General features: G+C 40.7%; 1 protein-coding gene across 3 annotated transcripts in view; it reads right to left on the reverse strand.

Moving 5' to 3' along the window:
* CTNND2 (catenin delta 2) overlaps nt 1-25,134 on the reverse strand; it is a 1,187,740-nt gene that overhangs the window by 942,831 nt on the left and 219,775 nt on the right. For 2 of the 3 annotated variants that reach the window (XM_090049706.1, XM_090049708.1), the window contains exon 2: nt 11,964-12,094. In XM_090049706.1, coding sequence (XP_089905832.1) covers nt 11,964-12,092 — 129 coding nt within the window. In that variant the 5' untranslated portion in view covers nt 12,093-12,094. Of the gene's footprint in view, nt 1-11,963; nt 12,095-19,409; nt 19,425-25,134 lie in introns of those variants that run through there. The other variant, XM_090049707.1, reaches the window with a different exon arrangement.

Consider the following 25,134-nt stretch of genomic DNA (forward strand, 5'->3'; position numbering starts at 1 on the left):
ATCTGTATAGATCAGGTGCTTCAGCAGGGCGTTTTGGCACTTTTATCTAAAGCTGATTCAATTAGCTATAAGATAAAAGTGCCAAAAAAGCCCCACTAAAGCACTTGACCTCTACAGATGCTGGGCATGTGCTGGGCTCGGCATGGGAGTGCACCAAGTTTAAAGTAAAGTGCTGTTTGGGGTTTTTTTAAAAAACATCTATAAGCAGCCAGCTGTTTCCGAGGAACCCGGAACTAACTTTATACCAGAGAAAGTCACACTCACGTGCTGGTGGTACATCCACTAAAATTGCCTGTTTCACTGCAAGGTAGCCATTTCCTCAGTGCAAACTGGATCCTCCACTACCAACTGGCCAGGTGTTTTAATACCACCTATTTTAGGTCAAACAGTTTGGGAAAGCTGATTGTGTGTTTGCTTCTTACTATAGAGTAAATTTAGTACAGAGTAAATATTCAAGGAAAATTCTTCTGAAGTAATCATGTTGCATACCCATTAGGAGTGGGCAAAGCGGGCAGTATTTGATTCAGATTGAGCCCAATTTAGGGAACAGTGATTCAATTAGCTGATTTGGATCACTGTCCCAATTCAATTCAGCTGAATCTGAAGAATTGATTCTGATTCAGAGAAGCAGCAATTCGGCCATAGACACAGATTTATGTTTTTTCTACATACCTCAAGGTATCAGGTGTAGCTCGTGAATGCTGGCAGACACCTCCCTCCCCCTGGCTTGGCAATTGGCTGAGGGGGGGGGAACACTGGGTGCCCCCCCGAACCCAGGAGGCACCAGTTGCTGAGCTAGGGGGCAGTCCCCAGTGCTCTCTGCAGTGGATCCATAAGTGGACCAGAAGTATTTCTGGTTCACTGCCAAGGGTGTGGGGGACCCCCTCCCCATGCTCCCATGGGACACTCCATCCGCCCCATCATCTCAGCATTCATGAGCCACACCTGGTACCTCAAGGTATGTAGAAAAGACATATAAAGCTGTGTCTATGGCCAAATCATTGAATCTCTATGAAATGGATCAGAGGCTTCTGATATCAGAGGTGGTATCCAAGGTCTCTATCAACAGACTACCAGACTACTGGTCTCACTCTCCAGTGTGGCAAATGAACACTTCTCACAGCAGAAACTGGTGAAAGCATCTACAACCTAGTCTACAATGCTACATTTATTAAAGCATAAGACATATAGCATAAAAGTATTTGATAACTTTCTTCATTAAGAATCAAAAGCATTTCAAGAATCAAAACCATTTCACACTGCTCCCACCTTCCCAATGGAGAAACATACAATTTCACCAAAGAAACCTTGTCAATTTGCAAATATATTGTGAAAACACAAATTCACTTTTTCAGTCTGCATATCTGCATAACATCTTATGTAACCCAATAAGTGAAAGCTGAGATATCAGTTGCACATATTACATAAATGTTGGTGGTGAGAGAAACATAATGTGTGGCCGTGTGTGTTTCCTCTTATAATGTATTAATATAAAAAAAATCAATACACCACATGAAAAAAGAAGAGATTACCCTCCTCCTTCTATCTGGCATATTTTAGAAAATTATTGGAAGCAGGGGAGTTCTATAATGGCGGAAGAGAAGATAATGCTATACTAAAGAGGGAGATGATTAAGGAGTGTTTAGAAAAATATTTATTGATTGAATATAATTAGTCTGGATTTGTAGGGAAGCTACTTAAACACTTGAAGGAAATAAAGAAGTGATGCATGAGAGGAAGTTATGGATTTATCATAATTTAATCTGTTTAGAAGCATGGCTCCAGAAACCAAAGATTTTTGCAAGAAAACATTAGGATAATAGCAATACTTGGTTGTTAGGCTAAGGCTATCAGATTCCAGTGACAGATAATATGCAGTATGTTCAGAACAAGAGGGGAAGTCTTTCTAGACGTTACAGTTTGGTCAAACAGAAAATGCTTTCTTTACTCAAACTGAAGACAAGGTTCCCCAACCCCCTTTTAGGATGGGAGCCCTTTGCCTTGGATTTGAGTTTAAGCAGCAGGCAGGAGGCTGCTGCAGCTCCAACTACAGTCCCAACCCAGGCTTGGGGTCAGAGCCACGGCCACTGCCCCCCGCCCTCCCTCCCACCACCTGCCCCTGCTCCAGCTCAGCACATGGAGCACATGTTCTCTGCAGCCTCTGGTCTCTGCCCAGTTACACAGCAGCAGTGGTCATCATGGAATCTCTGGTCCTGGCCTCATCCTCAACACTAGCTCCAAGGCCAGAGCTGCCACCACTGCAACTACTACTCCAAGACCAGAAGGGGACTGGAGAATCCTTCTTCATGTCCCAGGCTGGAGTGGGACCAGAGGGCAAGTGGTAGAGGGTAAGGAGATTGCAAGTAGTGAGGCGGAGGGGGTCAGCCAGGGGGAAAAAGTGCCAGGAGGACAGGTAGGCACCAGGCAGGGCAGTGGTGAGAAAGACAGGCAGCAGTGGCCAAGGAGCAGATCCCTTGACCCCACCATCACCTGCCCTCCTGCAATGGTAGAGAGGACAATTCTAAACACACAAAAATTAAATATAAATTAAAGTTAAATTAAATAAAATTGTAAAATTAATAGAACTATAAAATTATAACACATTTATACATTTTCCATGTATAGAAACTAACTATTCAAGGAGGTCATCTTAAATCCCCTTAAGCCATCTTGGATTCGGGCAAACACTGTACTGACCTCAAAACAGAGATAACTGGATAAAATTCTCCAGCTATAAACTCCAGTGTTAAAGAGTTAAAACTATAGAGAAAATATAAATACTCACTTTTAGCCTTAATATTAGTAAGGACCGGGACCGATAGGTATACTACTTTGGTACTAAATTTTCAAATGACTAAATGAAGGACAGTTAATATTTTACACATTTTAAATCTGAGAGAAAAGATGCAGAGAGTAGTATGCCCAAAGTTACACAGAAGATCAGAAGTAGTAACAGGAATAGAAACTGGGTCTTCCAACTCCCAGGCCCCTTGCCTTAACACTACCAGATTTCCATGACATGTACATTCTCATTATGCATCAGCAAGGTCAGGTATACATCCAAAGTAGTTTCATTACAGATTTGTTTAATCTTTAATATTACCTTGTCTTATAGCATTTATTATTATTATACATATAACCTACCTTCAAATCGTAGGTGTATAAAGTTAGCCCAAAAGACTTGATACCCACCGCTGGAAACATGGATTCCTATTAATTGTTTTTGTAAGTTGAAAGCAAAATAAAAGGGTGTTTCAGAAAGTAATGGCAACTAGTAAGAAACTACATAGCAGCTGGGAACACTGATGCAGCTGAATGCACCCATCATTTATAACTATGTAAAGAAGTGGTGTGACCCAGTTAATGATCAATGTACACCAAATGATTTTATTTCAAAACTGCCATTAATTTCTGAAACACCCTCGTATAATCAACATAAGACCATTACAACTCTCACTCAGTGTGATCTGGTATTATTTGTTTTCCTAACAACTCTTTATGGAACTTAACTGCAAAAACAAAAGCCGGGATAAAATGGTTAAATATATATACAGTCAGACACACCTTTAAAATCCCATGACTGATTGCTGAGTACTGATACTTTAAACCTTTCAGTCTGACCATTACTGACTAGCAGAAGACATGGTAGATTTTTACCCTATAGAGTAGCTAAATTTAGAGATATATATAGCATAAGCTTTCAGGAGGTGGAGTTCACTTCATCAGATGCTGATGACAATACAGCATGATTCTGAATACTCAGTTGAATTTAAGGATACAAGGTCAAGCCTGCCTTCACTCACTTTTCAGCTCACACCTTTCTGCTTGCAACTTGCCCCTACATTGCAGGCCTCGAACACATCAAGTCTGCTACCAGCAATCCTACAGTTCCCTATTCCTGACTTCAAACCCATTGCATCTCACTTCATTTCTCTATTATTCAGAAGTAGAGACAAGTAACTCTGAAACCATGGAGCCCTGATGTCTCAGTTTGCTTACTGAAGTCAGGAAAGGAAAGAAAAATGACCTACAGAGGATGGGGCTGATTTAGTATTAGTTTGGGGGGGTTTCTTGGTGAGGTTTTTATTGGTAAAGTCTATTAATAATGTTTGCCAGACCTGCCAGACTCTTGGCATTAATAAGCACCTCATGACTCTCCACCTCCAACTAACCAACAATTCATTTGCTACTGTCATTGGTGCACACACCTCAACACTGGGTGCTGAGAAAGAACAGAAAAGAATTTTTATGCTGACCTTGATGAAATCCTACCATCCCAAAAGAGGACAAGATTCTTGGATATTTCAGTGCGAGAGTTGGCCAGGACTTAAACATGTGGAAGGGTGCCATCAGGAAAGAAGGAACGGACAAGACCAATTCCAACAGCATCTCCTTAGTAAATGTGAAAAGCATGACCTTGCCATTACTAACAGTATCTTCAGACAATGTGACAGCTACAAAACAACAAGGCAACATCCTATCTAGTGGATAGCACTACAGAAGAAAGAGACTTGGGGGTCATCATTGACCACAAGATGAACATGAGCCTCCAATGCGATGCTGCGGCTAACAAAGCGACCAAAACGCTGGCTTGCATCCATAGATGCTTCTCGAGCAAATCCCAGGACGTCATTCTCCCCTTGTACTTGGCCTTGGTGAGGCCGCAGCTGGAGTACTGCGTTCAGTTTTGGGCTCCACAATTCAAAAAGGACATGGAGAAGCTTGAGAGAGTCCAGAGGAGAGTCACACGCATGATCAGAGGTCAGGAAAACAGATCTTACGATGACAGGCTGAGAGCCATGGGACTCTTTAGCCTGGAAAAGCGCAGGCTCAGGGGTGATCTGATGGCCACCTATAAGTTTATCGGGGTGACCACCAAGATCTGGGGGAACGTTTGTTCACCAGAGCCCCCCAAGGGATGACGACGTCGAACGGTCACAAACTCCTGCAAGACTGCTTCAGGCTGGACATAAGGAAGAATTTCTTTACTGTCCGAGCCCCCAAGGTCTGGAACAATCTGCCAGCGGAGGTGGTTCAAGCACCTACATTGAACACCTTCAAGAGTAAATTGGATGCTTATCTTGCTGGGATCCTATGGCCCCAGCTGGCTTCCTGCCCTTTGGGCAGGGGGCTGGACTCGATGATCTCTCGAGGTCCCTTCCAGCCCTGATGTCTATGAAATCTATGAAATCCCCACTCAAAACAATGGCATTTCCTTGATTATGTCATTGTAGGAGTGCATGATCTAAAAGATGTTCATATTATGTGTGTTATGAGAGGAATCAATGATTACTGGACAGATCATCACTTAGTGAGATCACTCGTGTCCATTAGGGTTGCTGTGAAACATCAAAAGCAACCCAAATCAATCTGAGGACAGCACAACATCAAATGCCTTAAGACCCCTAGACACCATGAAGCCCTCCAAACATATCCTCAGCAAGAAACTCACCAATCTTAGGACTGAAAATGATAACACTTGTGTAGAGGTAGATTGGCAAGCTCCGAAGGAGACCATCCATGAGGCTTGCATGGAATCAAATGGCTTTACCACTCAACACCATCAGGACTGGTTTGACTAAAACAATTTTGAGATCAACCCCCTTCCTTGATTGGAAGAGAAAAGCTTTCTGTGACTGGCAAAACTATCCTACATCTACTCAGAAGCCAGGAACTTTTCAACAGCTTAAAGCTGAAGCCCGGAGTAGGATTCAAGAAATCAAAAACAAATGGTGGGAGAGAAGACAAAAGAAATCTAACAATTTGTTGACAGTCATGAAATGCGAAACTTCTTCAGTGCAATCAAGGCTGTTTATGGACCAAACTCTTGCAGACTTTCCCCACTTAGATTTGAAGATGGCAATATGCTCCTCAAAGATGAGTCCATCAAAAACCACTGGAAGGGACATTACCCAAAGCTCCTGAACTGAAAATCGTGATGAAACCATTAAATTCACATCCTGCAGCATCCAGCAAGGGAATTACTTACCAGCCTACCAACCTCTGAAGAAGTCCACTAGGCAATAAGACAGATGAAGAACAACAAAGCATCTGTCCTTGACTGCATACCAACTGAGTTCTTCAAAGTTGGTGGTGAAACTATGACCAACAAACTCCATGCACTGGTTCTCAAAATCTGGAATGCTGAGGAAATTCCTGCTGACCTAAGGAATGCCAGTATTGTCACCATTTTTAAAACAGACGATAATACTATCGACGTATCTCCCTTCTCTTCATCTCTGAGAAGATCCTTGCTCAAATTTTGCTGAACTGAATGCTCTCTCTTGCTGAGAAAATCCTTCCCAAGTCTCAGTGTGGTTTCAGACTATTGAGAGGCACCATGGACATGATTTTTGCTGCCTGGCAGATCCAGGAAAAATGCCCTGAACAACAGCAGAAACTATATATAGCATTTATCATTCTGGCCAAAGCCTTCAACTGTTAACCGTGAAGTTCTCTGAAAGTTTTTATTGAAGTCTGGCTGCCCAGGGAAATTTATCACCATCCTAAGATACCTTCATGGTCAGATGACTTCATTCTATGCAGTGGTTCTGCTATGGAGCCTTTTGCCATTCAAATTGGCATCAAACAAGGCTGTGTGATCACACCAGCCCTGTTTTCCATCTTTCTTGAAGTCATCAAGATGCTCATCCATGACCATCTGCCATGTGGCATCAAGTACAGGATGAATGGGAAACTTTTCAGTCTCTCCTGCATCCATTCCAAAACCAAAATAACTTCAGCCTTGATTGTGGAACTTCAGTAGGCTGACGACTGTGCTATCATTACACACATGGAGGAAGACCTACAAATGGCCCATAACTGCCTCTCTCAAGCATTAACATTGGAAAAACAAAGGTGCTTCACCAGCCTGCTCCAGGCCAATCAACTCCCTTGGCAAAGATCCTAATTGATGGACAGGAGCTGGAAAATGTTGGACATGTTGCATACTTTGGCAGCCTTCTCTCAAACATGACCAACCTTGACAAGGAGATCCAATATGCAATCTGATATTCTAGCTCTGCCTTCAGAAGATTGTATCATCACACGTTCAATGAACATGACATCAGGACTCCAACAAAGCTCCTACTATATAAGGCTGTGGTAATCCAAACTCTTCCTTATGGTTGTGAAGCTTGAGTGATCTACAGGAACCACCTGAAAAGTCTAGAATAACATCACCAGCACTACCTCTGGATGATCCTTAGCATAAAGTGGGAGGATTGTCACACAAATGCCAGTGTCCTGACTAATGCAAACACCACCAGTACAGAAGTCTTAATTATTCAACATCAGCTGCAGTGGACAGGCCACTGTGTGCATATTCCTGATGTACATTTACCAAACCAACTGCTATATTCCCAACTCAGCCAAGGACAAAGGACATGTGGGAGCCAGAGGAAATGCTTTAAGGACACTGGCATTGACACCATAAATAAGGAGACAGGTAGGAATGCCCCCAACCTGCTAGTCTTGGCCAATGCAGGCAACTTACATACAAACCCACAACCAAAGGGTGATCCTGAGTTCTTTTTGCTCCCAATGTAACCTATGCCACACAAATCTCATAGCTTGTTGATTTCATCTCAGGCTTTTTGAACATCTCTACTTAGCCATAGTCTTACGATTGCTTGATAATCACAACTTTCACATCAAAAAAGCTTTTAGTATTCAGGTTTGATTTATAAAAGCTTGAAAAGATTAATCCAGAAGGCAAGTAAAAAATAGTCCAAGCTTTTTCTTTTTAGTATTTCATGATTTTTGAATAGCCGAGACTACCAATAATTTAAGAAACATATATTCAAGGTGGTCCATGAAATTTTTGTTTCTATTAAAATCTAGTTTCCACTATAAATTAGTCTAAAACCCACAGATATCCAATCTATTATTTCCCTTTCAAGAAGTTAAAATGTGACCTGAAATTAAGAAATGACGATGTCAAATCAATATGCAGCACAAGATAAAAGCCACATGAGCATCCATGCTCTGAAGCAATTAAACTGAAGGCCTGTTAACTGGCAGGGATGTGAAAGAAAATCTAAATTAACCCAAGGATGTCTAGAAAAGGTTAATTATTCTCTCAAGCAACAAAGCAGCACCTTAAATTGTATGACAGAATATACTGTAGCACTAGGGGAAAAAAGCAGAGGGGAGAATGATATTTACTGCACAGTATTTATTTTTTATCATTTATATTTACACAGTTCTCCATTTACACAGTTGATACTATGGCAAATTCAGGCCCTTTGCCCTTCTAGTGCTGCAATTGGCAGAACTTCATGCAGAAAAATTAACACTAATGTGTTCATAGAACATGCTTGCCATGAAGAGTATCTTTATCAGGGTGCTACAGTAACTAGACACATGAGGGACAATAATCTGCCAACTGCTATCACAGGCTTAGTGAAGGCACTTGGGACTGTGTGTGTTCAAATCAGCAGGCTTGGATAAACTTCATCCAAGGGTGCTGCAGGAATTGGCCAGTATCATAGCAGAGCTGCTGGCACAGCTGTGGTCAGGTCAGGTCTCAGATGACTGGAAAAGGCCCAATGTGGTTGCTATTTTCAAGAAGGGGAGGAGGGAGGAATCAGGGAACTATAGGCCAGTTAGTCTCACCTCTATCCTTAGGAAAACTGGAAAAAATCATTAAGGATCACATTTGTGGGAACCCAGAAGGGGAAATAATGTTGAAAGGAAATCATCTCAGACTCACTGCAGGTAGATCCTGCCTGACTAACTTTGTTTCTTTTTATGATCAGGTCACAAAATGCTTAGACGCAGGAGTCAAGGTAGATGTAATCTGTTTAGACTTTAAGAAGGCCTTTGATATGGTATCTCATTCTGTTCTCATAAATAAACTGACAGGTTGTAATGTAGATGATTACATGATCAGGTAGGTGGCAAATTGGCTTAGGGGTCACACCCAGAGAGTGGTGGTGGATGGGTTGATATCAAACTGGAAAGATATGGACAACGGAGTCCCACACGGCTCAGTCCTTGTCTTCATCAGTGAGTTGGATGAGGGTAGGTACAGCACCCTGGCCAAGTTCACAGATGATACCAAATTATGGGGCAAGGTTAACACAGAGGGTAGGGAATGGATCCAAGCAGACCTGGACAGGTTGGAAAAATGGGCAGAACGAAATAGGATACAGTTCAAAAAAGACAAGTGCAAAGTGCTGCACCTGCACAAAAAGAACCACCAACACACTTACAGGCCAGGGGAGGACCTTTTCAGCAGCACAGCAGCAGAAAGGGATCTTGGAGTCATAGTTGATTTCAAGATGAACATGAGTTGTCAATGTGATGAAGGGATCAACAAGGCTAACCACACTTTATCCTGTATTAGCAGAACATGACAAACAGGTCCAGGGAGGTGATGCTTCCCCTCTATGTGGTACCGGTCAGGCTGTCATTGGAGTCCTATGTTCAGTTTTGGGCATCGCACTTTAAGAGGGATGTGGAGAATCTTGAGACATTTCAGAGAAGGGCCACTTGTATGGTCAGGGGCCTGCAGGCAAGGCCCTACGAGGAAAGACTGAGGGACCTAGATTTCTTCAGCCTTCACAAGAAAAGGCTGAGAGGTGATCTTGTGGCTGCCTATACATTCATCAGGTGAGGGTAGCAGGGAATAGGAGATGCTCTATTTACTAGGGCACCCCCTGGAGTAACTAGGGGGTCACAAATTGATGGAGAGCAGATTTACATCGGACATTAGAAAGAACTTCTTCACAGTAAGGGTTGCCAGAATCTGGAATGGGTTTCCAAGGAAGATGGTACTCTCCCCTACCCTGGGAGTCTTCAAGAAGAGACTGGACAAACACCTAGCTGGGGCTGTCTGACGCCAACACTCTTTTCTGCCCAGAACAGGGGGTCGAACTCAATGACCTACTGAGGTCCCTTCTATGAATCTATGAACTTGTGTGAGATATGGAGCAAACAGGGCAGTGAACATCCTCAGACATACAAACCCTGTCTCCATACTCTACCCTTTGTCCAGGTAAGTGGCCTACTAATTTTGAGAATGGTGAGAATAAGGAACAAGAATGTTGCAGTCCATACCCTTTTGTATGTGCTCATTTTCAGTATGACACTGATGCAGCTCAACACATAAGAACATAAGATTTGCTTGAATCTACTATGTTTGTTCAAGGCAATACACCACTGGAAAAATCCTGATTAACATGCAACAGAGAAGAGCTAAAAATACTGAATCACCTTAAAAAAGGAAAGCCTTTCTTTTATGGATTTATGAGAAAATGGAAACAGAACACAAAAAATCTATTTAAATTAAAAATAACTGAAAATATTGTCACATGGTTACCCACATAATTTTACATAGTGTCAATTTGTCTTGCTCAGTTTGCAAACACAGTCAAGAACCAAACTGGAAACACATCCTAAAACTGTTGTTGTTAAACAAAAGCTCAAAACAAATCTTAGTTTAACCTTCTTGGGCTTGTTTGGACTTGGACTTGTTTTTGTCCAGGGGAAACAAAGGCTGTCTCTGTTTTATTCCCGTTTCTCTCTGCCTATTCATGTCCTAAGCCAGTGGTTCTGAGGCCACACTTGCAGCTCTCAGTGTGTTATGTGGGATGTGCCTGTACAGCTTACATCCTATGCATCCATTTAAAAATGCTTTAACAGCATTTTCACATGGGCTGCAGCAGTGGCCCATGGGCCATGGGTTGATAACCACTGTCCTAGGCTGATGAGTAGCAGAAATAACTCTACAACTCTTCTCTGGATCTTAGACCCTGACATCCTGGTCACAGGCACCTTTTTCTATGAAGCCATGTATCCAGATCCTCTAAGATCGAAAGCACTGAAACTAGGTATTACAACGTATATTTTCTTGATTGTTTTATGAAATCGAGACAAATTTAGTGCTTGACCACTATATGCAGATTACTGATAATACTCCAATCATTCCCAACCTTTAGATAGTAAAAATGACATGCTAGTAATTAGATTAAAAAGGCAAGAACACCGTTTTAATGAAAACAACAAACTGAGGCATGGTTACCTTATAACCTGCAGAATTTGGTATTAGAAATCACTGGCCTGAGGTCAGGTTTTGATTTTTATGCAAGAATCAATTAAGGGTGCAGAAAGGTTCTGGTCCTCAGCAACTTTCCTGTGACAACCAGGAAGCAAGACCATCTCTTGAAGAACCACCGCATGCTTATCCTTCCACAGTTGACTGGCAGAGCTGACCAAACATGAAAGGTAAACGGCATATCAACAGTACCATTTTTTTAACCTGTTCCTTTTGAGGTCCTGCTCGTCTTACAAAAACCTGGTAGTCTCTGAGCTTGAAGAGTCCCTGTCTTCAAGAACTGTGACTATGACCATTATGTGAGATATACAGAAGAGTCAGAAGCAAGATATCACTGGTACTGAAAGTAATGTCCTAATTTTAAAGTACACATATTATATAAATGAATTGCTGTATTACCCAAGCAAAGGCCACTCTGCTTCTGGTTTTTGTCTAAACCACTTTCATGTGACACTGGGTGCAAATTAAAATAAACAGAATATTTTGAAAGTCAGAATTATACCCAATAATGATACAAAAGTTTAGAATGAACCATTTTCTTGTGAGTGATCTGAACATTCATAGTTCTTATACTCTGGAAGACATGCCTACATACAGTAAATTGAAACTAAGCAACTGGCCCCTATAGGAGTCTTGTTTGAGATCAAGCATAATGCAATATACAAAGAATTAAATAGATGTCTCACCAAAATATCACTAATCCCACATCATGAGATAACTAAATTGTAGCTGAGAAACTAAAATAAACAAACAAAAGAAATATTTCTGCTTTTTTCTGACATCTAGTCAGCAACAAGTCCTCATTCACATGATGGATATTGCATGCAATCAAAAACCAGCACATTTGCATATAACCAAAAGCCACATTATCTTAGTTTTTTGGGGCATTGTCACACTTGCATACCTGTTCCTTGACGGATGCTAGAATGGCAGAAGTTGTTTCCGTTTCCGAACCATCCCCATTCGATGCATTCAGCACAGGACTAAGAGAACTTGTCTTATCAGAAGATGAGGGCTGGTCTGGAACAGGCATATCTTCAATAATTAAAAAAAAGACAAAAATATTATTTAAATATAACAAATTGCATAAGTCAGAATTAACTTCATATACAAATAACCACCCCAGTCCTCCCAAAAATATTTTTGTATCCAGCTGAACAAATTTGCTTCACTTAGATAATGTGAAATTCATTTATTTAGCTTTCTTTTCAAACTACAAAGATGATTTTAAGTCCCTTTTAAAAATAAAATCTAAAATTATTATCACTAAGCTCTACTTCAGAACATTCACCACATTGCATTTGGAGATAATTCAAATTATGTACAGCTGTGATTTTTGTATAGCATTCTGGGGGCTGCGTCCAATACAAAATGACAATATCACACAAGTAATGAATCATGAAATTCTATTCAGGAAAAAACCTAACAAAAGATACATTAGAGAAATACAAAGCTTGAGATAATTTTTTGAATTGTGTCCACATTTACTATACATCTATTTTAACTCCAGCTTTTTGCACCATTTCATCAAATCTAGCAAAGTGTTTTGTGATGGTTTATCAGCAATTTTTTTCTAAAACAGAAGTTACTTTGCTATGTCTGAGCTGAAGAAGCAAAAAACCCCAAGTGTTAAAGATAAATGTTTAACTCTTTCTTGTCCAATAAAGCTTGAAGGAAGATGGAAGAAAGATGCTGCCTTTTTGGAGGTCAAGCCATGACACAAACAGGATGTGAAATGAGTTGTCCTCAAATGACTTGTGTAAATGCAGTAACTCACCATAGAAGTCAGTAGGGTTCTTAAGAAATTGCTCTTGCTACTTCCTCAATTTTTCTTGCTTTACTGCACTAGAATGCAATCCAACTGAACTTCTATTATTCTTTTATTATTCTGTATATTCTTCTTATATAGATCCTTGGATGTCTAGTTAACAATGGCCAAATCATCCAAGGACTCAAAATCAAAATAAAAACTAATGCATGGCAGCAGATCTACCCAATACTTTCCAAATGAACAGACTACAATTTTAAACACAGCAGCTATGGAGGAATTTTAAGATTAAAAACAGCCAAACCAAACACAAAGTCCTATGACATCCAGTCATGAAAAGGAAGGCTCAAAAAAATAATGGGGACTGCCCACATTTTTTAAGCTTCTCACTGAATGATGCAGTTGGAGATGATCCTGCTTCGAGCATGGGGTGGGACTAGATGACCTCCTGAGGTCACTTCCAACCCTAATTTTCTATGATGTTATGAATGTTCAGTGCCACAATGACAAATCCTCATTCATCCCTGTCATGGTCTCCTTTCCAAAGTTTCCCAAAACACAGTAACACTGACAAGGTGAGAAGGTACACATGTTCCAGAAGGGGTATTAAGTAGTCCACCTTAAATAAATTTTAAAGTATCTCCTCACATGACAAGTTGCTTCCTAACACTCAGCAGGACTGCTTATGGCCTGAAGCATGATGGTTTATATCAGTGCTGCTCAAAGTTTTGGCTCCACAGGCCAAATGACTGATGTGGGGCCAGTCTGTGCGGGCTGGACCAGGCTCTGTACCACCACCATGCCAACCCCACCTGCTGGAATCAGGTCCTGCACTGCTTCTGCATGTCAGAAACAGGCCCGGGAGGTCCTGTGTCACTCCCACCTGGCCCTGCATGCCTTGATGCAGCCTCAGGGCCCCATGGTATACTGGGCCCTGTGCTGCCTGTTTGGCCCAATCTAGCATATAGAGCCAATGCCCATGGGGCTTCCCACAGACCTGAGGCTGGGGGTTGGTATTCCTCATGGAAGTTGCCAAAAATAGTGGCCCTGTTAACATTCTCATTCTTTTATTCTCAAAGACAACAAGTAGAATTGCAAGTTATCACCTGCAAATTCAGATGCTTTATCTCCAGTTCTGCCTGCCATGCACATGTTGTACAAAACTTCCATTATCTTCTTCTAAATAAATGTTTAAATGTTTTTATTTCTCATTCTGAGAGAAAAATACTATTTTTATAATGCAGCAGGTTATGCATTTTGCAAAGTAGCTTTAGCACAGGCAATCAGCTGTGATTAGCCAAAGTTCATTAAAAAGTATTGTCTCTCTAGCACCACACATAATATACACAGGGGGATAGGTCATGGTTCTAACTGTAATTACACCTAATTTTTAGACTAAATTACTAGTCACATTTTTAATGGAAATCAAGGTCATTTCTTTCTAATGCTGCAGCTCGACCTGTGAAAAATATGGGGCTGAAGGGCTCACCTATGGACCTCTTGTCCTACCTGAATTATTATAGTCTACATGGAACTGCTATGTCTGAAGCACACAATTTCCTGCCTGTTTCCCTGCTTTCTTCTACCTCTATCCCTTCCTCTTCAGCATTGTCTCTTTCTCTTTTTGTCTCTCTTCCTTGTTCCTCAACTCAGTCCTGCTTGAGCCACTGTAACCAAGTGAAAGCACACTGTTAACCCCAAATAAATCTCTCACAGGCTGCTAAAAGTGGAGGAGGACTAGGGCCAGCTCACCCCAGAGGAAGTAGTAGAAGATAGAGCATCCAACAAGGTGGGGATATATATGATCATGTGCCAAGATAACTATTCTAGAGGGGAGCAGGAATCATTTGAAGAAAAGCTTCTGAATTTGGGGAGAGTTGAGCACCAACTGGTACCCACCTCCCTAAGAGGCACCGTACTAGGTGGAAAGTTAATCATTTTGTGGGAAAATGAAATCCTTTGTTGAATGCAGATAATACAGTATACAGCAATACATTTCTTTGTAAGAATCACTGCATTCTCTTTGGCTTCCTTTTCCTCTCTTTCATCAGTGAAAGTTGGGTCCTCCTCCTTCACCAGGCAAAGTTTTGGTAACAATGTTTTTTGTTTCACAGTAAGACACTTTATTTAAATACAAATTTAAAGAAATAGCTTATTTTCACTTTTTAAAAATAGCATTTGTCTCTGCCACCGCTATCCTTTTCTCCTTATTTGGACTGCAAGTTGCTAGGAGCACGAACAGTTTGTTCCTATGTGTTTAAGCAGATACTGAAAATACCTGCTTAAAACTGATTAAACAACTGCAGAAAGCAAGTGGGTTAACCCACTTAAACTCGTGGTTTTCTCATCCATGAGAATATGCACCATATTTGTGCACCTCACTGACAGGTCAGAGAACAATAATGCTCCCTTCTCAGATACAAGGCTAGAGTATTACAGTACAGACAGCTCCAGAACAGGAAAACAAGACTAGAGTCTGCTGCGCAATATGTCTGCATATGACTTCCTATACAGATGATTGAATGGGGGTCAGTACACCCCAACAGTGTTGCAAAGAACATTTGAAGGAGGTGCTGGAAATGCCAACAGACCTAAGCCAGCACATTTCATATTCTCCATGTATATCTATGACAATTAAGAGAGATTTTTCAACAAAAATGCAGTATTCAGGTTCAGTGGTAAAGGCAGAATTTTTAATTGTAGCGTTCTAAATTCAGAAGACACAATAAGAATGCAAATGGGTAAAAATATTGCCTTTTAATTTTGTGTTAATAATTTGAGGAAGAGTTGAAATAAGATGATATAATTTAAAACTTTTAATAGCTGTACTGAAAGAACTACTTACTATTTTGCACGATTAGAGAAAGTATCTAAACCAGATTTACAGATCAAGATCCAGGTTCTACAAAGCTTTTGCACAAGACTCCAATGGGAGTAATGGCTACCTTGTTGGACTAGTGTGCTACCTAGCCACAAATGCTGGATTGAGGCCTACAGTTATATAAATTAATCAACAGCAGATTTCTGGAGTGTGACTTTTTAAAAATCTCTGTCTAATAATACAAGGGTTAAGGTTGAACATGTGCAGAGTAGATTTAAAGTGATTAAATTCTGTCCTTAAGCAGTCTCTGAAATCAGAGACTACCTTCTTCATCTGTGTTCCTGTGCTTAGTATGCCAGATTCTTCTCTCTCCAGCCATGGAGACACTTCACATATAAAGCTATTTGGTAAGCTTACTCCTCCCTCGGGTTTTAAGTTATCTGCCCAAAGACTGAGGAACAATGTGTGTACTAATGTTTCAATAACAGTCCTAGGGAGGAAGTAAAAATCAGTTTATTAAGGAACAGAGTAGGAGCCAAGAGCTTTGCGGCTTTGTTTCCAGCTCTGCTGGTGATCGACCTCCTATCTGTGCTATTCCTTTTCCATCTATAAAAATGAATTGAATAACCACCTCCCAACTCTACCCTGCTATACACACTTTCCTACTCGCTACTGGGTCTGAATGATGAGAAGCAGGTGTAGCAAAAATGGACTATGACTGCACCCAATAGATGGCATGGACAGAAGAACCCCCTACCCTGCCTGAGCACAAGGATTATGAATTAAATGCACAGAGGCCTGCTATATACCTTATGGGCCTATTACATTTTCTGGGTGTTCCCTCTTCACTGCAGACATTCACTAATAGCAGTAAGCAGTACTGCACAGTGCTGAAATACAAAACATTAAACATGTTTCTGGCTATGTACAGACATTCAAAAAGCCAAAGGTGGAATCAATCTAAGTTATGTGGTTTTCTGTAAATGGCATAGTTTATATCAGTAGTGAACAGAACACACATTTGCCCTTTAGTGCAGGGCGGGAAGCGGCAAATCTTAGACTGGGTTCTGCCATTTTTAAACCAGTCTATACAGTCTACTATGAAACTATGCTGAACTTCTGTTCTGTTATGGGTATAGACCAGCTTTTGATCACTTATACTAGTAAAAGTGTAATGTCTATACCCGGCCTCTGAGGCTAGAAACTAATATCACCAAATAGAGCAGACCAGCTGTGATGGGGTATTGTCCTGGCACAGCTGATCCTCCACTGGGCAAAACATATGTTGCCAGTTGGGAGCCCTGGGAGTGCATCTCTGCAAGTGGAGAAAGCAAGGCATATGCTCCCCAAGCTCCTCTGGGTTGCTCGTGCTCCCCTGCCATAAAGCAAATAGATGTCTGCTGCAACAGTGGCACAAAATAAAACTACCTTCTGTTGCAGCCATGTATGTCTATTTCCTGTCCCGTTATGCCACTTTTTATGGCAACACAAAAGGCAACATTTGTTTCTACATGGAGTACAACCTGAGGCATTATTGATGGGGTTTACCCCCACAAATCCCTAATAGCCCCCAGAAACCTTGATCAAAGCAGCTGCAATTTCTACAATGATCTCCTGTGAATGGTATGAAATCTCCATGAACCACCATGAAACTAACAACAGTTATATTTAAGACTGTCCAAGTGTTTAAATTCTAAACTGAATTTTAGGTTTATCTGCAACTTTCTTAATATTTAACTTTTCAGACTGTTATGTCTCTACCCAAGACTGTCTCTAAGAAGGTCTGAGCATGAGTATAATTATTATGAACAGTTTAGCGTGCACATCAGTCACCAATTTATGTCGAAAACTTGCATGTAATGGAGGCAGTGGGGTATTAAACTGTCCACATTAAAAACAGATTTGAAAGCTAGAGTGAATAGTACCTAATATATAGCAACCACTGCACATTTCTAGGATATTTTTTAATATATTCTGAACTTTGATATGCAAATAGGTCCACTACAACCCTCTTTGCTTTTGAAACAATGAGGGATCATTAAGAAATACTTGTGATACTAAAAATAATGTGCATGTACCAACTGAAATTTTCAGACTATATTGGTCAAATAAAAACTATTTGGACATGTCAAATCACATCAAGGAGCTCTCTCTCTCTGATACAGTACAGCTTTATAGTTACAATCATTTAGCCAAAGAAAAGTGGCAATAAATTCCATTTACATTTACACTTTAATACTATTAAATCCACAACCATTGATAAATTGAAGGTTTAACTAAACATCTAACTACCAAGACAAACTGCCTTTCATGTTATATAGCTCTTGAAATTTGAAGAGTTACATAACTCTTCAAAATATTGTTATTGTCCTCTGGCAATGCAGTGCATGAGGTTTCTTAATTAAAATAATTACATAAAATAAAGCAAAGTGCCATCTACAGGCTTGCAGAAGTGTTAGAAACAAGGATATACAGGGATGCAGTCAAAACTGATCTCCCCAAAACAAAGATGTTTACTTATGCTAGTTTGTTAGATCAAGTCAAGACTATATTTTAACTGGATATCCAACAATTATGTTACTGGGAGAATTCTTATAGAGTCATAGAGAAGCAGGGCTGGAGGGACTCCCAGAGGTCATGTAGTTCAAACCCCTGCCTGAGGCAGGATCATCCCTGTCCTCTTGTCATAGTATTTTAATGATCTCTAATACTGTGACTGGCAATGGAACTAGTGTTTTATTTACATGCAAGGCAGAACAAAACTGAACGTAAAACAAATCTCAGATTAAATATTAAATGTGTAAAAGACCATGTCATGTCAAGGAACTCAGAGAACAGTTCTTGACTAAGATCAGCAGGAAGGATACAGAGGAATGTCATTATGTTAGATCACCTGAAAATAATTTCTTTTTTATTTACCTAAAAATTATAAAAACCCTGAAAATCAGATCATGCCCATTCTCCAATTTGAAATCATGGGCAAGTAATCAAAAAAGAAAATCCACACTGTCCAGGAACATATAGGAACCTGGATATATAAACAACACATAAGCGTGCAATCTCTCTTACAAAATGGGTTTCACAATTATATGCTGGAATTGACATACACACACACAAAACAAAAAAACTCCAACAACAACAAAAACCAACAACTCCAGAACATGTGTTTTGTTCAATTTCTTCTCAGACAAAACTCCAGCTAACTTTGATATTAAAAGGGAAAAGGTTAGAAAAACGTAAAGAAAACACATTTTTGATTTGGAAAGAGCAGGGTTTTCCTGTATGTTCCATTCAGTCATCCTTACCTAAGCTATCTGAGAAAACTCTGTAATACTTGTACATCACAAGGGCTAGGGACAGAAGTTACACATAAATCAGTTTAAGTGATCAGAAACTTGTTTAATTCTGTAACAGAACAGAAGTTTAGTGCACATAAATCAGTTTCAAAATGGCTGAAACTGCTTTAAGATTTAACCTGGTTGAAACTGGTTTAGCCTAACTGAATGTAGTATCAGACTTAACTGATTTAGGTCAAACAGTATGAAACTTTTGTCTCAGACCCCTTCCTGGTTCAAATTAAATCAGATTCCCCCAGCATCCCAGCATGCTTTACAGCCCTGGATTGGGCTTTGCTATCTGCTTCAGAGAGCAGGGCTGGCCCTGCCCCTCTGATTTCTAGCTGAGGCAGTGAGGGCTGGCTCACTGCCCCCCACAGGCAAACCCCAGCTGGGTCTGGAGCCAGGGAGGGGAGTTAAACTCACCTTCTCCCAAGTATGGAGCTGCCCTGCCTGGTTGGCTTACTTATTGCTGGCTGTGACTGTGGACTACAAATCCCAGAGGCACCTGGAAACAGGAAGAGGAAGTGACGAGCAATCCTGTGAAGTTCTGCTGCTCTGAGGCTGGATTGCAAATGCCAGAGATCTCAGGGGCAGCTGGAAGATTAAGTGAACACACCTCCCAAACTGCATTTATAATTTTCAATTAATAGTTTTTTTCAGAGAAAGAACTATTCTTGTTCAAACTTTTCTGAATTCAATGCTACTACCTTCCCCCCGCCCCAGCAAAGCATGGACTACAGCCTGGTCATGCCCCATTCACAGGGAGGGGGGAAGATCCTTGGAATGGCTGGCAGGTGTGCTCTAGCACCCCCTAGCTTTTGGCTTGAGCCACTGCAGGCATGTGGCTGCATTTCCTGAATCAAAAGTGAATGTCTGCTCATTTGCTTATTGGTTCAAACTCTGCAGCTTAGACTAACCTGGAAAAACTGAATCAATTCAGCCTTGGGCATTCTGACTGACTGTACTTAGTCTAGGTAGAGGAGATGTATTCAAATCATTGTTCTTTTGATTCTTTAAAATTGAGCATGAACTGAATTGAAATGAATAAAATTAAACAAAGAAACAGGTCTATACAATTAGAAATGGATTGCTTGATGAATGGATAAAATAAAAACAAAATCTACAACAGATAAAATTCAATTCAATTATGTACCTTATCCTCCAGACTTTAAGGTGTAGGTACAAAATAGGTACAATCCTGTTCAAATAAGAAAAATAGAGCAGACACACTAAAATTGTTCATGGTCAGGAGGTAGATAAAGGTTTTAACTCTTTATGCATAGTGAAAACTCACTTCTCTCCAAGGCCAATTAGGCGTGTTTGGAGTGCAAGTTTAGAAGGTTGTGGTCCCTGCTATTCTATGATGTCCCTATAATGAGTAAGACCCAATTCAAATCTGACACAAATGGTATACTATATTGCATTAAACCTTTCATAAAGACCAAAACCAAAACCTTTTATAATAATCAAAAACTGGAATATGGGGGGGGAAGGGCAGTGGGAGGAGGAAGAATGAAGGGGCACTGCTTTTGCTGGGGGTGAGAGAGAAGATGGATTGTTTTGATTAGAAACATGCAATGTCAACTTCATACTGCTGAGATTCTAAAAGTGAAATTGACCATTGAGAAGTTGCTGACAAAGTATTTTGATTCAGTTCTCTACTGCTTTTCATTTTAAAATGAAAATGATATTTCTGCTCTAAGCATCTTTAGCTTCAACTGAAAAAGTCATTGTATTACAGGCAATAACATGACTGGATAATCATTGCTATGTAAAAAACACTGTCAATATCAAAACAGTTTTTACTGGAAATTCATTCTATAAGATTATTCACAAGGAACGAAGCCAGACGCTTGTATTTCTCAATGCTGCCTATTAATATATTTGCATGGAAAATAAGCATCAGTAAATATAAATGTATAATACTAGTGGAATAAAAGTATGACTGATGCTAGAATACATGTCATGAACATAGTCTCCATGATTGTAACTAGGCACACAATTTGAATAGAAATGCACTATTTTTGCTAACAAACGTCTGTAGGCCAAGGGTACCTTGCTTTTGTCTGGCACGTAATTTTTCAGGTCTGCATAAATCTCTCTTCATTGTAGTAACAGTTTCTGTTGATCACTGTTCATAGTCTACTCTGCACATACATTGGACTTGTCTACTCCTGGAAACTGTGTTTAAATTTACAGGATATGGCCTAATTTACTTAACCTTGCAAAAAAAATCTCCAAATTAAACAGGTGAAACACTGATGATACAAAACAGTCCTCACAATTATCCAGGGATAAAATGGACAATCCTAAGACAAAAGACAATCATGTCCCAAGATAAATCCTAAAGAGGTTTCCTGGATAAGAACTTTAACAGTTTATCTTAGTGTAACTTCAAAATAGGTCTGTGTAATTATCTCAGTACTGCATCATTGAATCAATGGCAGAAAAGTGGCACTGCATTCAGCTAGTCACTAAATCTTGGTTAGAAGGGGGAGATGTGTACATGCCAATCCCAGGATATTTTTGTTCTGGTACAAACAAGGGCACAACTTATCCAGGGACAAATGCAACATCTCGTCTTAGCCTGAGAGGTGTCAAAGTCTAACTAGAGGATTTAAAAAGAAAACATTAAAGCAGCACAGGAGCCAAACTTGTCTAAATGGAATGTTTAGATTTCAAATTTTGCTAACATCTCATGATTTGGGGGCACAACTCAATTTCTGACTTCCGAGTCTGAAGGTAAACTCTGTGTTGGAGGAAAGGTGAAAGAAAAAAGGAGTGAAGCGATCAGCCTATAAAAGAGCAGTCTGGTTTTAAAAGATGTTTAAACCTTCCTGGATTTTACACTTAAATCAATTCATGCACAACCATATTTGGATCCTGTAAGCAGTGGCAATGCACATATCTACAATTCCAGCTCATACTTGGGTACCTCACTCCTGGTAGTTGCCTTAAGCTACTCAAACCACACCCCACAATGTACAACACCTAGTACAAACCTATGATAGATTCTCTATGGGAAAGTTCTTTTTTGCTGTCTCTAAGTCCTGGTTAGGAGTACTGAGCACATAGATGATATAAAAGGAGAGAGACTGCAACAACAGGTAGGTAGAGTTAGGAAGAAATTCTAAGGGTGCCAAAAAAGTGGGCAGCAGAGAGAAGAATTGCTAAATAAGCATAGACAGACTCAGCAGAGAACTTCCAAGCCACAGAATGATTTACCATTCAACTGTGAATATTGCCTATGCTTTAAGATTATGGTTTGTAATTTATTCAGCACCAGCCTGAAGCTGTAAAAAGCATGAAAGGAGATACAAGTAAGTGTTTGTAAAGGCTTACAGTCTAAGATAAGAGTATCTGCAACTAGAGCAGGAACAAAGATTTCTGGACTCTAGGAAAGGAGCAGAATTGCCCTTATTTCTTCCACCCTTGCTAAAAGTTTGATGCATCATAGACTAAAATGTGTTATTAAACTGAAACTTAGCTTCTCTTGGTAAGCTTTGAATATACATTTCACCCCCCTCCTTTTTGAACTTCTCTTTTATTTTTTTCTTTGGTGTTTTGTTCATTTCTTTCTTTCTAATAAGCCCTTGCCAATAGCCCTAGGCTAAAGAAGTTCTATTTCTTTGTTCTGATTAAATTTCATTCAACTTTATCTGAATTATAAACTGCTATAAGTAGCTACCTTCCGTTCAGCAGTGTAACTGGGAGGGTAGAGGCAACTGGGATAGCAGTGCTAGATGGTAACTTCAAAAAGGGGCCCAAAAATACAGATCATTGCTGTACCCATGGCACAGAACTGCCCAGTTGTGCTTCTGCTTCCTTTTCTTGTATTCATTACTCAAGGAAGATCCTGGCAACAGCATACCGCCAAACTAACAGCAGCACTGTCACACACTGTACTCCAGAAGAGAGAGAGAATAAGGTCAGAGTTCCCTAATCAGTCAACAGCATCAGAGATGCACAGCACACAACATTCCTTCTCCTCTGGATTAACAGCCTTCTCTTGCTGGTAGATAGTGTAGTACAGTGGGGGCAAACCATTATGACAAATATGCCACAAATTAGCTCTGCACCCTCCCTGAGTGCCATGTTGATCTCCTTCCCCTGCCCAATTAGCTGCTCCTCTTTCTACTTCCTGCCCTGTGCTCCCTGCCCAATCTGCGCTCTGCTTTCTGGTCCTTGCCCTATCTGCCACTGAGCTGCCTGCTCCCTCTCCAGTCTTCCACTTATGGCATGTGTGCTGCAGGGTGCCCTCTCCTGGTGTAGTTAGTTCTGTAGCTCACATGGCAGAAGCCTGAGCTGCAGTCAAACCCTGCTGATGTTTGTTATATTATGAATAGAAGTAACTTCTTCATCCTCATGTTAGGTAATAATATTAAAGTCAAGCACACAAAAGTGGGTAACACAGATGTCTGAAGCTTGTGCAGCTTAAATTCAGCCTCTTTATGCATAGCCTTTAATTGCATGGCTCCACTCTTCTACAGAATCCATGCTTCATTTAGTGGACTGTTTGGACATGAAAAGGAGCACAGGCTACTACAACATAGGAATTTAACTGTGCGTTACCTCTCCTTTCACCCTAAATCAGTGGTGCTCAGCTTCCCACCCATGGGCCAAAACCAGCCTGTGGAGCCACTGCATCTGGCCTGCAGGGCTCCCTACAAGTCAAGTTATTTGGCAGCAGGGGAGTGGTAGCAATTAATACCTCCACCCTCCCCTACTGCAGAATTCCCAAGCCCATGTGGGGGTTGGAGTTGGGCCTTTTCCAGTGAGGCTGCGCCATGGGCCTAGGCCAAGCCAAACCCCCTTTCCCCATGTGGCTAAACTTGGGCTAGGCTCCCCCCTGCCTCCCTCCACAGGGCCAGATGAGGCCCTGTCACACCCACCCTGGGTGCCTGATCAGGACCACTAGCTGTCTCCAGTCTATGGATAGACCAGGCACTGCACATCTCTCTTGTGTTTCAATGAGATTCAGCTTTAAAATAGTTATACTAGTCTTGCTCACTAAATCTAAAATACATTATGTTTTTATGAGTGTGACAGCAGAAAATATTTCCTACCCACATGTGATAAATGACATATCATGCATTACACTGGCAACTGCAACAAATTATGAATGAAATGGAAAATCCAAATAGGTAACTTTAATTAAGCAATCATACTACAAGAAGGAATCTGAAGTCCTCTGTGAATTTGCCTTCCATAATAAACCATTTTTCAGCTGGAACATTAATTATGAAGGTAAAAATCACACAGCCTTACTGCACAGCAATCAAATGCAGCTTTTACTGAACTAATTTGCAAAACTAGAACTGTGAAATGCCAATAGTATCCTTCAATGGGAACCCAATCGCTTAAGAAAAGTGCAAAATGCAATTATGGATCTAGAAATACTTCTCTCCCCTTCTCCCTGCCTGAAATCCTGTATCTGGGTTATGAGGTAATTACTTTCTTATGTCTGTGTCTTGTTTTAATAAGTGATACATGCTCATATGAAGTAATAGTGACTTGATTTAAAATGCATGTGTTGTGCACAATGCAGAGGAGCTGAAAATTGGTGGCGTACTCATGATTAGGCCATCACAACTGTACATGAGCGAATCACACTGTTTTAGCCTGATGGACCAGTTAAGGCATTCAGTGGCCTAAGTAAGTGTTAATTAACATGCAAGAAGTGCTGACTAGAAAGTTGATCCAACTGCACCACCCCCAGATCACAGTTCTTAGCCTGCTGTCTCCCCACCTCACTGCCAGACCATCCCCCCTAGCAATGACAACTCTCAGCCCATCCCTCCCCCACTCCTTCTGTGGACATCCCATGTGCACTGGGGTGCATCAGTAAGTTTTAAGGGGTCACCTACACCCCAGTCCACGGCTGTCAGGTACTGTTGGTTGATTTCTGTGTGCCAGTACCTAGGGGAAGCTTTGGCAAAGGTCCTGACCAGACAGAAGGCCAATCCCCTTGACAGCTTTTCAGAGCAACACTACACAAATGTGAAATCAAACTTTTTATTTAGGCTCAACTGAGCACAAGCAGAGGAGTGGCTGAGATCATGAAGCCCTGGGAAGAGGAGAGGCACATACTAAAATAGAGCATCATGTCACTCTGTATCCCTGATATGGCATGGCTAGTGGCAATCCT

The sequence above is a fragment of the Crocodylus siamensis genome, chromosome 5 (assembly GCF_052110815.1).
Source record: "Crocodylus siamensis isolate JL-2025a chromosome 5, ASM5211081v1, whole genome shotgun sequence".
Taxonomy (NCBI): domain Eukaryota; kingdom Metazoa; phylum Chordata; order Crocodylia; family Crocodylidae; genus Crocodylus; species Crocodylus siamensis.